At 38.0% G+C, this 17,395-nt stretch overlaps 1 protein-coding gene across 2 annotated transcripts; it reads right to left on the reverse strand.

Annotated features, from left to right (window-relative positions):
• Positions 1-5,265: 5,265 nt before the first annotated feature.
• Positions 5,266-16,851, reverse strand: csrnp2 (cysteine-serine-rich nuclear protein 2). Of its 2 annotated transcripts, none has more exons than XM_026200109.1 (5): positions 16,166-16,851; positions 12,477-12,646; positions 9,681-9,943; positions 9,262-9,558; positions 5,266-9,138 (listed from the first exon to the last, which is right to left on the reverse strand). In XM_026200109.1, exons 2-5 carry the CDS (start codon positions 12,631-12,633, stop codon positions 8,281-8,283), a joined length of 1,575 nt encoding a protein of 524 aa, XP_026055894.1. In that variant the 5' UTR covers positions 12,634-12,646; positions 16,166-16,851; the 3' UTR covers positions 5,266-8,280. The 2 variants fall into 2 exon arrangements, with proteins under 2 accessions (XP_026055894.1, XP_026055895.1); XM_026200110.1 differs by lacking the exon at positions 16,166-16,851 and adding an exon at positions 14,891-15,719.
• Positions 16,852-17,395: the final 544 nt, after the last annotated feature.

Here is a 17,395-nt window from a genome sequence, read left to right on the forward strand (position 1 = left end):
CATTAAGAATGAATGATATCTTTATTTTTATAAAGGATCCCGAACAAAAACATTATTATATTTTTATAATAGGCAACATGAGCTAAACTCTCGAGACGAGGCTTGTGATAGATAATATAAGTTAGTAAATACACGATTGTGATAGAGAATAAGAAGCTGACGTCCGATTTCTTCAAGCGGTCATATTTTCCATGTTTAATGTTAATTCCCAGCTTGCATAGTCTTTTACATCGCTTATAAATATTTCTGCCCTGTATGGTGATTATAATCCACATTGGATCAAGTTATTTCAAACACTCGCTGCTGACTGAAAGTGAGTTTTGAGCTCAACTTATTTAAATAAAGCGTTTAATGCTGGCGTTATAGCGGCTATCTTTCTGAAATGATCCACAGCACATACTCTCTATTTTTATAAAAGCACACGAACAAAAATCATTATTATATTTTGATGATATGAAACGTGGAGCTAAACTCACGAAACAAGACGACAGATAAAATGTTACTTAATAAATACACAGTTGTTATAGAGAATAAGATGCTGACGTCTGATTTCTCCAAGCGGTCATATTTACCATGGTAATGTTAATGTTTAGCGTGCATAGTCTTTTACATCGCTTATAAATATTTCTGCCTTGTTTAGTGATTATAATCCACATCGGATAAAGTTATTTCAAACACTCACTGCTGACTAAGAGTGAGTTTTGAGCTCAACTGATTTTAAAAAGTCTTTAATGCTTGTGTTAAAGTTGTTTTCTTTCTGAAATGATCCGCGCTGACGCCCTCCAGACACGGAGAAACTCCGCCTTTGTTCGTAACCCCTCCTCTAGCCCCAGCTGGCCCGCTTTGGCCCAAGGATTTCGTCGGGCCGAAAAAACCTGGCCGTTGGCCCCAAGGAAGCCCCGGCGACTGTTGACTTGTTGTGATATATATATATTTCATAAATTTATCTTTATATATATATATATATATATATATATATATATATATAATAACTAAAACTAATAAAAAATTACAAAAGCACATAAAATTACTAAGACAAACCATAATGAAAACTAAAAAAGCCAATTCAAAATCTTAATAAATACTATCCTAGTATATAAATAATGCTAAAATTGCACTCTATCGAACACTAATAATAATTACGTCATACTGGCTTGTTCCTGTTGAATTTGAGCTCTGTGTACAAATTCATAACACTAGAAAAGTTTAAAACTAAACAGAAAAATCACCAATATTGACATTCGGCCTATTAGATACATATTTCAACAAGAAACTATTTTCCAATTATCACTAGCCTCGTTTTGCTAGTTCTTAACTTGCTCATTCATTTTACAAGTGCATAAAATGGCAAAACATAACTTTCCATCATTCTTGAGTCGCATTTTTACAGCTTTACTTCTCTCCTCGCGTTAAGTTTTCCTCCATTCAGCGTGTTCCAGAGGGAGGTGTTAAATCTATTCTGAGTGTGCATGTTGGAGTGCAGTGGCGTCAATGGGAGATTGTTTTATTCTCTTTGTAAGAATTACAGAATTCCCTCAAGCTGCGGTTATGAAGGAAATCATTGTGGCTCACGGCTTTGTGAAGCTCTAATGATGCTGAGCTGGCTGTGATCAGAGAGCATTGTTTTATGGGTCTTTACATGCTGATGAAACCCTTTAAATAGCATTGTGCTTTGGTGACCACTGAACTTGTGATCTATAATTCATTTTAGTCAAGTCAAACTAATAGCAAAAATATACACAGTAGCGCTGAATCTTTAAAAAACAAGTCCAAATGGTAAGAGACAACCAGCTGTTTTGAAACTTTGTAAGAACAGCCTGAGCCAATTAACTTTCACTTCAGTCTAAAAACGTCTTTCTTTTGGCTTCACAACAATGAAGCACAATTCATTGACCAGGTTATAGCAAGGGCTTACTACTCAAAAAGTAGCATAACATTTTCATGGAAAATTTGACTAGTGTACAAATGGATAAATAATTCCTGACATTTTGGTGCCCATGATAACATCATTCACATTACCCGCGAAATTAAGCAGCTCGTGCTTCTCTGTGGTAAATTGTAACCTACCTATTTTTGCCACGCATAATGCAGAAAATGTTGGAAATAGACAAGAAACCTATTTTTCAACACAACTTTTTTTAATGAATGCTTTTAAAACCAACATAAAATAATGCAGCAAACTCGCCTATTGTTTGGGGTGAACTGAAGAGACTGTGGGACGCGACTGGCACACCAACATGTCTATTCAGATTATTTAAACAGTTCATACAGTTTAGCTTTAGTTAATTGCCACTTGGATGTAACTGTGGTCCCGCTCCTCATCATTAAGAAAAAATACTTAATGGCAAGTTTGTTAGCATTTTTAGTCAGTCACTTGCAGTTGGGGGTAACGCATTACAAGTAACTCGAGTTACGTAATCTAATTACTTTTTTCAAGTAACTAGTAAAGTAACTCATTACTTTTCAATTTTCAAGAAAATATCTGAGTTACTTTTTCAAAAAAAAGTTCAAAAAATGTTTTCCCATTTATTGACTGTCAAGTCTCCTGTCCACATATTGGGAGAAATCGGAAGTACCTTTGGCATGTGTGCACTGTGTGAACATGATGAAGTTCTAGACTAATTGTGAATGTGCATTAATTCATACCACTAGCAAAAAAAAAAAAAAACATTTAGTATTCATCAAAATTGAATATGACGCAAACTTGCAATAATTAAATATGTTAAATAACACAAATGTATCTAATACCATTTTATTAACTAATGTCTTTGCTGCGGACCTTTGATGATCCAGTTCAACCATGCTAATAAGCAAAAATGACATTAGATAAACTAACAAATGTGCTTCATTGTTTTGTTGTTGTTTTTTTATTATTGCTAAAGAGTGAAAATCCTGTGTTCTACTGTAGCCTACAGACGTGAATTTACTTTTCCTTCAGCCTGAGGTTTAGTCATTACACTTTTTGGTGTGAAAATGCTTTACATTTGCTATAAATAGAACTTCTCATATTAAAAACAATCAAGCCCTGTTCATATTTAAAAATTAACTCATAAGTAACAGAAAAATAATGTAACGCATTACTTTCCATAAAAAGTGATGTAATTAGTTACTTATTTAGGGAGCCGAAATATTGCATGCAATGTAACTTTCCCCAACACTGGCCATTTGAATAATAGTTTGATTGATTTGTTACCGATTCATGTTACTCAATATCTATGGCTGTGCCCTGGGAAGCCACGCCCACAGAGAAATCTCATTGGTCCAAATCAACGCTCTGCTAAACGATAAATGTAGTAGTGTTCTGATTGGACGTCTTCGTTTCAGGTTGCCTTGAATCTCAGTTGACCGACAAATTAACTGGAACTTAAAAGGTATTTAACATTTTAAACAAATAAAACTCACATTACAATAATGAGATAACAATAAAAATTATAATTAAGAAATAAAAATAGGTAAAACCCAAAGACAGGAACTCAAAAATATCAAGGGCCACAAAGCCAATTACTTTTTTTTCCTGGAAATGTCATACATTTTAAGGCTGATGCTCAGAATCATTTTTCCCCATGCTTCTGCCTCGTCATATTAAAGGATGTTAATCCATTGAAAGCATTATTTGTGTTCCTTACACATTCTTCCTCTTATCTACACAAACCTGCAACTGAATGTTCAAGTGTTCTTATTCGCATCATTTGTTTAGTTATTCAGCAAATACTTGTTAACACTTTGGCATTTCCATTGTATTGAACAGTCCTTTCTATCTGCATTCCTTTGGTGAAGCAAGCAGATGCTTTGCAAAAAACTTGTCAAAATCATAAGTGAACAGCAAATAGCAATGACTGGGGATATCCTTAAAGGACCACACAACATTTCAGCAATATTTAAGGCTGTGTGAGGCAATGTTTTCTGCTGCTAATGCATACAGGAAGAGAATGCAGACACCCCTGAGACAGAGGCATTTGGTCGCTATACCCACCAAGCCATTTCCTCCCATTCAGGGGATACTGGAACATTTCTTTGTTCTCCAGCCAAGGCATAAAGTGATGTTGAAAAGATGAACAGATACAATGCAGATTTAACTTCAATTTGCATGATTTAATGGACACTGGCATAATGCCCCCTCCATCCTATGCTAAAATTAAAAATGCACAACAAAGCAAACTGAACGTTGATATAAGCCTGGTATTTCCGTAGAAGCAGTTCCTCACCAGGATGTCAGCAACTTTCCTCAGGCCATCCCTTCCTTTTTCATTCTGAATATCTGTGTGGAATTTTAGAGACATGCATGTGTTTATTGAAAGCCCTGTATGGGTTCACAGCATGTCGGTGATGCCATCATCATTACTCATATTCTGGAACCAAAAACAGTCTTGTGCGAACATTAAAGTGACAAATGACTGGAAGTGAGAAAGCTGAGCTGAAAGATGGGCTGGTTCTGCTGGTTTTACAGTCAGCATCTGGGGTGTAAATAAACAGGATGACTGCAAACAATGACGTGTTCAGAATATTGGGATGGCTTAGTAGGCCTCATTATTTGACAGAGATAGATAGATAGATAGATAGATAGATAGATAGATAGATAGATAGATAGATAGATAGATAGATAGATAGATAGATAGATAGAAAAGAACAAGGGCAAACAATTAACAAGACAGAAAATGTCATCCCCTCATGCAGCATAATATTTATGGCTGATGATGAAAAGAGGGAAACGGCAGGTTTTCCCTGGATGGAAACCAGCGAACTAAACATTTGCCAGGATTCGCTTAGATCTGCTCCATTCATAGGAGAGTTTCGCCCTCTAGTGGAACGGAACGCTTTGCGCTAAATGCAAAGTGTAATTTATCACGTGACCCGTTGTCAATCAGTTTGTTCTCATAACGTGTCAACTTCCACTAATTTGGTCTTCTTAAAAGAGATTAATTCTATTTTCTATCAAAATATGATTATTTTGACTAAATAATTTCAATTAAATTACTTCAGAATTGTTAAAAATAGCATGTGATATTGTAAATAAATTGACTGACGGACGACTTGGTTAGTTACAATATTTTATATTACCACGTTAACACGAATAGTAGCGATAAACAATTTCATACTTTCGACACTGTACAATCTGTATTTTAAAGTTAAATTTTTATTTCCTGTGATTTTCACAGTCGGTTGAGTTTGACTTGAAAACGGACCGTTCCTGTGCGGCAAGGTAATTTTGATTCTTTCATGAATAACAGTTAATACGTTGATTTCATGCAACTCAACAAGCTCACATTAAGATGGACACATTTGTTTTATTCATTTTAGATTTTACTTCACTCACATTTTCATATAAAACTTTGTATGTTTTGTCTCCTCTGTAGGCAACAGTTAGCATAAGTCACTCTTACAGGTAGAATTCAACACCATTCAGCCTTATTAATAAAGCGCCTCTAACGCACACAAACATAAACGAATACAATCATAATGCAAGTTGTTTTTCAATAACTGTAGTGGTCTCAAATCTGAGTACTTAAAGGAGGTGACATGAAGAACAAAAATATGTCAGACTAAAAGATACTTAGCGTTTCAGCTACAGCTAGGTACATTAGCATGTGAGACATTCAGGCCTCATTTTAAAGCCAGTAGTTTTAGGACCACTGGACTGGTGGATGTTCATACATCAAAATAATGATCAACAAACAAGACTGATTCTTTTTCATGTTTTGGACAATAGCAGGCCCTCATACCAGCGTGTTAAGGACACACCAGTTTCTAGCTCAGACACTGCTACAGACCAAACTAGTTTGAAGGAATGTGTGGAGGTGGCATATTATTTCTCCACGTGTTCAACACACACACACACACACACAAAAAAGACATCAAACACACATAGCCAATACATCAAGATCATTCAGTAAACTTAGACAAAGAGACATGCTAACATACAATGAGGCAAAAAATAAAGCAAGATTTTTTTAAACACAGTAACAGTATAAAACAAAATCCTTCTTGATTGGTCATTTGCAAAACACTTAATTATTGCAGATATAGGTCTGAATCAAACTTAATGCTTGGAGCTTTACAATGCAAAGTCATATGAGGGCACAACCATGCTAACAAATTCATGATTAGCCTCACATGCTGCATTTTAGCTAATGCAATCACATAATTAAGCATCTCATTTACTCCAGACTAAAGGGTGTAGTAAGGATGAGTAAACTTGAAGCAGAGAGATAACAGCAACATTTGCATTTACAACCACTGTGGATTTTTAACATTTCTTTTTTCTCTCTCTCTACATTGACTCTACATATAGTGTTAATATTAATATGTAAAAACTAAAATAAGAGCACCTTTTGAAATATAATGACCCCATACTGCAGTCATAAACATTGGTTCATCTGACAAAGCAGCATGAATCTTTCTGGCACACGTGCAAACACACACACACACACACACACACACACTGCAAAATGACAAATTTCTTGGGTTCCTCACGTTTAAATAATTTAGCAACATCACATAACTCATTTAACTATTTGAAGACACCTTTTTTTAATGTAACCGTTTACATTTTTACTTTGACTTTAACGTTACACAGAAGTGAAATAAAACAACAATAAAACAAATCCAAATTAAATTTTCTTCAACATTTTCATATTCTAAAACAAAGAGGGATGAAAGAGGGATGGACTATAAAATGCAACACAGAAGAACAGTAAGGATACAGAGGCAAGAAAGATGGTCTTCACAGGGTTTAAATGAGGGTTTGGACGCAAAAAATTTGGTGCATTGTTGACTTGTAATGTTGCTTAAATATCAGGACTGGTTAAAACTGTGGCCTAATGAGATAAACAAAAAATGCCTATGTGCAAGTCAAACTTAAAATATATAATCGCCTCCATTTCACAAAATGTTAAAAACATGCCATTGATGGTGGTAAAATAAAGTCAAAAAAATTCTTTAAAAAATGTGACCTGTATGTGTTTTCATGAGATTCACCCATAAATGTCTTCTGTAATCTTTAAAGGCTTTGATGTGCAATAAATGTGTATGATCTCAATCACTACTGAAAAATTAAAACACACCCCCCCAAAAAATTAAAAGATAAATGATTGTAGATGACGATACTCACACACATTGTCGTCGCTCCAACAATACAAAGCGGTGGTAAATAAATAAACGTCCACAAACTGGGACGGTAGGCTACAGCTTCAAACGGTGTCAGGTCAAGACTACAATAAATCAGTAAATAACTGCGGTGCAAATGGCTTGCACATTCATCCTCCTGATCCCCTCTCAGCATGTTCAAAATAATCAAGTTTTCAACGTGCATACAAAGAACAAGCAGCTTTTTCACTCATCTTCATGCTAGCTCTTAGCAAAACACTTGTACAGTACATGAAAACCAAGTATTTCCAGGATCGTTGGGTCTATTCACAGGAAGGATGCTACAAACAACACCCTTTTCTGAAATTAGCAACCCCTTGTCTTAGCGTGAGCACTGAGATAGCATTATCCATAAGCATATTACTAATGTTGCATTCATGCCCTTAACGAATTATCATAATTACAGGATTCTGATTATTAAAAACCATTTAAGGCCTTTGGAAACTTTTGTAATTCCAAAGTTGGAAAAAACTTAATTTTATGGAAGATCCATTCCAAGGTTAATGTGATTTTATTATTATTTTTTTTAATAAACAACAAAGCTTTGCGTTGATACATTTTGACATTATAAGCTTTGTCATCGATACCGAGTATATGAACAGCTAATAGTTGTCATCTCATAATTGTGATAATTCCGACAAGACATGAACATAGCGTTAGCATATACCCTCCTGACAGTGCCAATTAGTTATTGGGCTGCCGTTTCGGAAACTCTACGAACTGGAAAGGCGAAACAAAGGCCCTGGATAATCCTGAAAATGCTTGCTCCTCGACATAAAGGCCACTTTTCCCCACTAGTATCAATTAATAAACTGATACCATACTGGAAAAACAAACACTTGTCAGATCAGGACCTCAGCTTTTCTTGAGTTTCTTTTTTCATTTTTTTTTTTAAAGTAAATTATTCTATTTTTTTATTAGTATTTTTTTTATATAACTTATTTTACAACGGACAACCTACTTCAAACACAGTACATGCTTATCTCCAGCTAGATTGGATACAAACCCATGAAGGTAACTTGTTTCTTTAACATTGAATAACATTATGCAGTGTTGTAACATATCGCACTGTGTGGAGTAGGCTCTCTTTGAATTTAATGACTAACTTGTGCAAAACATCTGCAGAGGGGACGGTCGCTACACTTCCGGAGGAAGTTGTACTGCCTTTTCATCCAGAGCCAGGCACGTCTCGAGGCATTCCCCTTCATTTGAGGCCTGTTCTGGACAAAGATGTTCTTCGCCCCCATCCTTGAGAGGTGGAGGTACTTCAACAGACAAGCTCTTGGCTGAATCCTGCCCGCAGGTTTCTTGTTTTTGCCTATCGCTCTCCATATCTGGATCCCCACCTTCACTCACCACCTCCTCTACTTGTGCAGGAAGTGTCTCAAAGGCTGCTGTCTCAACATGACCTACCTGATAATAGAGGACAGAAGCAGGCTCTTTGAGCAGCCTCTGCTCGGTCTGTTCATCCGCATGGTTCTCTGTAATACACAGCAGAGTGGTACCTTCAGGAAAAGGGCCTTCTAAAAGGACTCCCTCAACACCTTCAATGCCCTCCATCCCAGCTTGGCTGGTGAGGGCACCCTGCAGGAGGCAAAGGGTTGGGTCAGTGGTCTGAGCCTCCTCAACCTGCTGCTCCTCTTGTTCCAGTCTCCTTTCCCGTTCCTCTGCACTTTGTAGATGAAGCACGGCTGTTTCGTTCTCACGCTCCAGGCTATCGCACTGCTCCTCTTGCAGCTCCTGAATGCTTTGGCTTTCCACCTCCACATCCGAGTCCAAGGGAGAAAGAGACAGAGATGAAGAAGAGACTAATTCTGTCTCTTCCCCACAAACCTCTCCAGACCTTACACCCAACAGGTTTCTATTTTCAAGGTCAAGTTTCATGACCGTGTGAAGATAGTGGGTACGCACACGAAGAGGGTTGAACTCAATGCGCCCAGCTGTATTACCACAACCATCACGGGTACAGCCACATGGGAAAGACATCCGATCCACCTTTGGAACAAGATAAAAGAGAAAGAGCATGTATTTTAGGTGGCCCTTCAGGAGCAGGATGGGACACCCCTGGGCCAACTGGACTCATCTTAAGTCTTTTAAGAATTTTAACTATTGTCCTACCTGGCACTTAATTCCAGCTTGGCAGCAACCGCAGTGCCGAGGGTCGCAGTAGAAGCGGCAGTCACAACCACACTCCTCCCGGGACAAACGTATGGCACGCAGCTCAGCCTTTTCTCTGGCATCTATGCGGGCAATACCTGAGGCCCTCAGTAGTGCCCGACGTCTCTTGGTCGGAAGAGGCTGCAAGAAAAAGCATTCGTCCACTTCTACACTCTCAACGTCCAGATCCTCATCGGATATGTCGTCTAGAGTAAGCAACTCTGCTTCGGGACAATCCACAGTTCCATTCCGTGTCAGCTGGGAAAAGTCAGGTAAAAGAGGTCTTAAAATCAAAACAAAATGGCTACTCTACAACAAAAGCAGAATCCTGTAGGAAGAACAGAAGCTACAACAGAACAATGACCAACAACACAACTGACCTTCAACTTGCGAGCGTTGAGCTTTTCTTGCCGCAGGTGTTGACGCAGCACATGCTTGTGGCTGCTCTCTTGTTCTCGTGCAAACTCGCCAAGGGTGTAATGTCGTATAGCACAGTGATGGCGTGCCATGCCTAGGGAGCTGCCACCCTGACTGGGCACACTGGTGAAGCCCTGCCTTCTGGAGAAGTAATAGACTGTCACCGCATCAAAGCGTACCTGCTTACGACCTAAAGATGCTTTGTGTCTTCTGAGAATCGAGGGGGCTACAGAAACAAGATAAAGGGGCACCATAAACAATAATGTTTTGATCTATTGCATTAGTACTCATCCTATGCCTCCTTAAATGACAATTCTGTGGTTCAAACCAAGTCTCCCTTTATCCCAAATTGGTGTTTAAGAGTTTTTTTTTTTTTTATCTCAAGTCTTGCTGCATTAGCCACAATGCCCAAGTAGGACATGTTCCTGAAACAATTTTCTTTGTTGGTCCTTGAAAAGCATTCTTTTAAAAAGGTAAACTAAACCTTACTCTGACCCCCATCCATAATCACGAACATCTAAATAGCTATAAGACTAAGCCTAACCTTAAACCCACTCTTAAAATCTGATAGTTTAAAAGCAATGTTGCTTCAACAAGAATGTTGGTCCAGAAACATCTATGGATAAGGGTGCTGTGGCTATTGCAAACAAATGTAAATTGCCAACTTGGTTGCACAACTTACTAAAGGTCTTAAATTAGAATGTTGTGAAAAAAGTTTATTTCAGTAATATAACTCAAACTGTGAAACTTGTGTATTAAATAAATTCAATGCACACAGACTGACGTAGTTTAAGTCTTTTGTTCTTTTAATTGTGATGATTTTGGCTCACATTTAACAAAAACCCACCAATAGCAATTTTTGTGAACTGTTGGCCTTCTGGAAAATATGTTCATTTACTGTACATGTACACAATAATTGGTAGGGGCTCCTTTTGCTTTAATCACTGCCTCAATTCGGCATGGCATGGAGGTGATCAGTTTGTGGCACTGCTGAGGTGGTATGAAAGCCCAGGTTTCTTTGACAGTGGCCTTCAGCTCATCTGCATTTTGTGGTCTCGTTTCTCATTTTCCTGGTGAGTTTGCTGGCCAGTCAAGCACACCAACACCATGGTCATTAAACCAACTTTTGGGGCTTTTGGCAGTGTGGGCAAAGGCAAATCCTGCTGGAAAATGAAATTAGCATCCTCTAAAAGCTGGTAAGCAGAAGGAAGCATGAAGTGCTGCAAAATTTCTTGGTGAACGGGTGCAGTGATTTTCGAAAAACACAATGGACCAATACCATCAGATGACATTGGATCCCAAATCATCAGAGACTGTGAAAAATTAACACTGGATTTCAAGCAACTTGGGCTCTGAGTGAGTTACGTGACATACAGCCAAGTATGGTGACCCATATTCGGAATTTGTGCTCTGCTTTTAACCCATCCAAAGTGCACACACACTGTGAACACACACCCGTAGCAGTGAGCAGCCATTTATGCTGCGGCGCCCGGGGAGCGGTTGGGGGTTCAGTGCCTTGCTCAAGGGCACCCAAGTCGTATTATTGAAGGTGGAGAGAGAACTGTACATGCACTCCCCCCACCTACAAATCCTGCCAGCCCGAGACTCGAACTCACAACCTTTCAATTGGGAGTCTGACTCTCTAACTATTAGGCCAAGACTTCCCCATGAGAGCTTCTCCACCCTCCTTCAGACTCTAGGACCTTGGTTTCCAAATGAAATGCAAAATTGCACTCATCTGAAAAGAGGACTGCATTTGAGTCCTCGCCTCATCCCTGCACCCAACCATGACAGACCGAACCAGCAGAGGACTGCAGACACAAGGAGAATAAGTAGGGAACCTAGCGAGGGAGACACAGGTGGAGCAACTAAAACAATAATGACATAAGATGGGCGGGATCAGACAACAGGAGAGAGAGCACATGGCACCAAACAAACACAACACAAGCCATGTGCTCACAGAAAAACAGTGTCATCTGGTCGCCATCCTGGGCACACCAGCTGAAGACTGTGACACTCAGGAGTGGCTTAACAAAAGGAATATGACAACTGTAGCTAAATTCCTTGACACATCTGTGTGTGGTGGCTCTTAATGCCTTTACCCCAGCCTCAGTCCATTCCTTGTGAAGTTCACTGAAATTCTTTGATTTTGCTTGACAATACTCATAAGGTTGCGGTTCTCTCGGTTGGTTGTGCATGTTTTTCTTCCACACTTTTTTCCTTCTACTTAACTTTGTTAACATGCTTGGATACAGCACTCTGTGAACAGTCAACTTATTTGGCAATGAATGTTTGTGGCCTTGTGAAGGGTGTCAATGATTGTCTTCTGGACAACTGTCAGATCAGCAGTCTTCCCCATGATTGTGTAGTTTAGTGAACCAAACTGAGAGACCATTTTGAACGCTCAGTGTTTTTGAGTTAAATAGCTGATTGGCATGTCACCATATTCTAATTTGTTGTTAAATGTGAGCCCAAATCATCACAATTAAAAGAACTAAATACTTAAACTACTTCAATATCTTTGCATTGAATTTATTTAATACACAATTTGAGTTGAATTATTGAAATAAATGTACTTTTCCACGACATTCAAATTTATTGAGAAACACTGGAATGTTCTGATTTGCAACTGTTGCAATAGTGCAAATGTTATAGGTGGAATTAGCTCAGGGGCTAGGAACAAAAAGTGCAGGGAAATTGTTCAAATAGTAGTTGTTATAATAACTCAATTATAATACTAACTTATGGTGTGTTCTTACGTGTGAGAGAGCTGGAGGGAGCATTGAGACTGTCGCAGCTATCAGCGCTGTCACTGCTAGAGATGTCATCATCCGAATCTTTGGGTGTGGAACACGGCGAGCCGCTGTCCACCTCCTCGAATCTGCGCTTCAGGCCACGAGATGACACTGTCTCCATGGAAACACTGCGTCTGGAGGTATTACATATAGGTAAAAGCTTTGTCCAACAGACTATTGCTGGCAAAATTTAAACATGAACAATAATGATTAAATAGTGTACATGGCAAGTAGGATATGTATATGTCCAAGAGCAGCATTTTTACTTAAATTATTTTGAATACACTTTCAAAATACAAGTTAAAACACAACCAAAAATAGATATGATAGATATGAAAAATGTACTTTTGTCATTCCACATAAAGCTTGTTCCAAAATCTACTGCCAATGAACAACAGCTGCAGTCCTTAAAAGACCTAATTCTAAAGGTCAGAGTGACCAAATATAACATAAAAATGCAACCAAAAAATCTGGAAGATTATGCAATATCGTCTATTTTGCTACCTAATCCTTGACATTTGCTTTCTTCATCCAGCTTGAAAGTCCTGTTTAAAAATCATGAAGCCTGCAAACATCACCATGGTAACTGGTTTAAAGCAACAGCCTTGGAAAAACTGCATCCACATTTTGGGTCCCTTTCACCCCCCATTAAAACCTTAAAAACAACAAGCCTTTGCAAGCCCAAGCCAATGACGAGACCAGTTCAGTCAAACCAGACAGGTCACACAAGGCCGAGTCAGTACGTTTGATCAGACCACCTCTTTAGCCCGAGGGAGCTGTGTAATACAACTGCTTTGAGCGGCTCTGATTTTCTTCATGATTAAACACTGTTTTTAAACAGTCAGTGGCTTTTTGCTGGCTTGAATAAGAACAGTTTAGTGGTGGCTTTGAGGAAAGGTCGGCATGATCAAAAGATGACATGAATTATGACTGACAATTAAACTCACGGCATAATGGAATTAATCCCACAGATTTGTGAAATCCATAAAAACTGGATTAATTTTATGAACTCTGATTATAATTGCTAAGGAAATAGCATTAGCCTGACTCCGCTTGAGTATATGAATGTCTCATTGATTCATTTTTTTATAATCATTCATTCAATAATCCGGCAGGGTAGTGACAAATTCAAGCCACATTCATGCCAGCCAATCACCTATCGCCAACAAATAATGCGTTACGACCTTGAAACATTCAAAAACACCTGCGAAAAACAAACGGATGATTGAATGAGAGAGATGCCGGTTGAGTATACGCTGCTTTACGCATCAGTGTCTGACACACAGTGTGCCGCTCTTGAATGAACCGTATCCATAGAAACAAGAAATGCTAAGGAGCGAGTCCATTTTTGCTTGCTGTGAAACCGACCTCACTTTCATGTGTTCCTTTTATAATTAATGCTACCGTGGTGATGCAGTAAAATGCACAGAAATGATGTAAAGAAGCTGCAAGCAAATAATGCAGTACGTCTACCAATTACTTTGCATTCAGTGAAGCATGCCAAGATTTCTCCTCAGAGCGTGTCACTACTATTGGACACCATCATGTACACTCAAAGTGTCTTAAAAGCATATGTTCTAACGTGTGTGTGTATATATGTGCGTGTCCATGCAGTGAAAACAGAAAGCTTTGAAATGTTACCAAACCTACACAGCAAAGATTTGTAAAGGATGCTGACAAACAAACCTCATCCGAGCCCAAAATGTTTGGGTAGATTACATGTATATAAAACCTAAATAAATGTTAATAAAACCACTGAGCAAGATGGCATAATCTTGACTAGACATAATCTTCATTTTAAAAGCATTCATCTTGCAAATTGAGACTTACTATATAGATGCTACATGCATCAAGTTTTAAAACTAGTCAGATATGCAACTTCCTGGCAAAAATCACTGTTTTAGATGTAAAGAGGTAATTACTGCTTTATTTGTGAGTTATGATGGTTGGCAAGTGGTAATAGGGTTTTAAAAGCACTCAATTTAGTTTTTTGTTTTTGTGCAAAACTGGCAGGACTAGATATGGGCCTCAAACAGCAAATGTAACTCAGTGCACATTAAATAAGTGAGAAAATAATATCATGCAGAGAGGTAGGAGCATGTTTGCATATGCCAAATATGTCAGCAAGAAGATAAGTTGTATTACCACCATATTTATATGCCATACATCCAGGGATGCTCCATCTTTATGAAATATCAGAAAACAAAATCCATCTCCAATAGCATTGGCAAATGATGCCAATAACTGAAGGAATAGGTTATGAATGCAGCACAGGTCATTTAAAAGCAGGGATGCATATGGAAATCTGAAATATGTTTGCAGAACTCCTCACACATCCTGTGGCCTATATGAGGTGGACAGAAAGCGTGAATAATCACCTTACAGTACTGACTATGCATCAGCCTGTTTGACTGGTCTGCACTGAAATAGCCCATCCTAGACAAATGACTCAAACATCACGTCTTTCTTTTCCAGCATCGACAAACTCTGCATAGGTGACTCTGCAATTTCTTAAAATGCAAACATTATTCCCATTCTGTAGATGCATCACGTCCATCCACAACCAGCAGCTGGGAATTTAAAGAGGTCTAGCAATACAAAAAGTGGAAGATTAATTACAGTATGACATCACACTTTACACTATAGTGTCCATGTTATTAGAAATCTTTTTTTTTAGCTAGAAATACATTTATAAAACAGGTACAGCATGCAATAACGACTATTATAAAACATCGGGCCGTGGAATCTTTTATTCCTTTAAACTAACTAGTATATCATTTAATATTGATAGCACTTAATTGTTTAAAAATTAACATTGAAGAAACAAGCTGCAAATATGTCAGTTAATTCTATAGCTATCTATTTTTTAGTGTTTAATGGAATTTTAACAGTCTTTGGTATACATTCATTTTATTGTACTGTAATGTATTATGGTATTTATAGAACTATCTATTCAAATTGTTAGGTACTTCATGCAATGGATACTATTCTTTAGAGATGTAGTATGTATTCCAATTAATACTAGTTGTATCTTACTAATTCACTAAAAGTAGCCAATTTGACTAGCCATTACACAAAAATATATTGTGATTGGTGAAAGAAATGTCTCTTGTATACGTGTCCCAAACTAGCATGCCTGACAAATATGTACTAATAAATCTGGTGCAGATAATACTAATAAAGTATGCACTGAATAAGTACAAGCAACAAATCTAGTTAAATACTAGTCACGGGTAAAATAGTCAACACTAAACCACATTTATCAATAAAACACAACTGCAAAAATTGTTACCAATAATGGATTAATGGCTCGTAGCAGAGAAATAGAGTGTAATGAAACAGTACTAGCAAAATGAGTGCTAGGTGAACACAATAAAAACTAGTTAGGTTTAAAGCAATATGCCTAAATGTTAAAAAGGCTTGCCACAATGTGACCCAATATGATTGGAATGACACATCACATATGGTCTGTCCTATAGTTTTATATTCTTTACTGGAAAACACAGATAGAGGGTCTTATGACAGAGCAGAAAATGGCATGCTGTGTTGCAACCGGTTCAATGATCAACCCATTTTTCCTAGTTTTTCCTCGTAGGCTTGGCTGTATGGGAAAGACAGGCAGAAGTGAAACAAAAGCTTTCTCATAAGCTTACCTTGGGCAGAAATAGAGAGCCTTTAAACCGGTGAAGCTGTCGCTCGATTCGTGCTTCCTTTATTTGGATGGTTCTGTTCTTTGGGGATTTTGAACCTATTTCAGCTTCAGACTTCCACAAGGTTACAACATGACAGACAAAAGCGACTTCAGCCCATCGAAATGGCCAGACCAATAAGGAAATAGCAGTTTATTCACGAAGATATAGTGATTTTCGAATATTTAAACATAGTAAACAATGGATATTAGTCTTGACATATACTACAAATGGGGGTTTTGTGTATCAAGAAGGCTGTGCGAGCGTTCAACGTTGCAGTCAAGCTCTGTAAAAATTAAAACGGGGCAGACGAAGGCAGACAAGGACCTTATTCATTGAAAATTACAAATCCCGGTGCAGATGCATCCAATAAGTGCAGATAAAATCTTTAGGTTATCCTTTGAAATGCCTGCATTCAAAAAGAACAAATAGAGCCGAGCCTTCGGGGTTTTTTTCCCTCCTGATAGGTGGTTGTGTTCTGCGCTATGTTTAGACAAATCGCAACGTTATATTTCCACCCCGAAGGAAAGTAAAAAACAAAAATGATGTGTAGTATCTGTCGGCCCGAGGACCCTATGGGCCTCTCTTCTGCCCCGGTTTGTTACAATGTAACAATAGAGGAAGGAATGCCGCACGGGACACATATATACTTGTTGTGACGTCATCGAAGTACCGGCGTAGAGGCTGCCGGGAAATGTAGTTCTAAAGAGCCTATTGTTAGCATTGGGAGACGCGTTGTCTTTATGGATAGGAAAACGGATATTGTTTCTCAGAGCGGTTATATTTGGGATCAAGGCGTGTAAAACAATAAAGGGCAACTGTCCCTTAAACAAACGTCCCATCTATGACATTTACGCTAGGCTATTTGGTCCTATTTGTAGTCCTCCCTCTTTTTTTTTTTACAGCTTGGTTTCCATGGAAACTAAGTCGGGTTGACTTTAAACTGTAGTCAAACACTATTAGCGAGAGACTGACAATAATAAATTATAAATATATAGGTGGGTAAATTTCACAAAAGGACATGCTTGGGTCACACAGTTATTCATTATTTTGTCATAATAATAATGAAAAAATACTGATGGTCTTGAAAATGTTTTTAATTTCCTTTATGCAAAATATATTTCTATATTGATGGAAGTTCAATGTTAACCAGATTTTTTTTTGTGAAATTCAAAATTCCTTGTGAAGCATTTT

This window comes from Carassius auratus, chromosome 23, assembly GCF_003368295.1.
Source record: "Carassius auratus strain Wakin chromosome 23, ASM336829v1, whole genome shotgun sequence".
NCBI classification, from domain to species: domain Eukaryota; kingdom Metazoa; phylum Chordata; class Actinopteri; order Cypriniformes; family Cyprinidae; genus Carassius; species Carassius auratus.

Coding starts and splice junctions, on each gene's coding strand:
- csrnp2 (XM_026200109.1), bottom strand. CDS start 12,633: ATGGAGACAGTGTCATCTCGTGGCCTGAAGCGCAGATTCGAGGAGGTG. Junction 9,944..12,476: donor TCCCTCCAGCTCTCTCACAC/GTAAGAACACAC, acceptor TTGTTTCTGTAG/CCCCCTCGATTCTCAGAAGA. Junction 9,139..9,261: donor AAGCTGGAATTAAGTGCCAG/GTAGGACAATAG, acceptor CTTGTTCCAAAG/GTGGATCGGATGTCTTTCCC.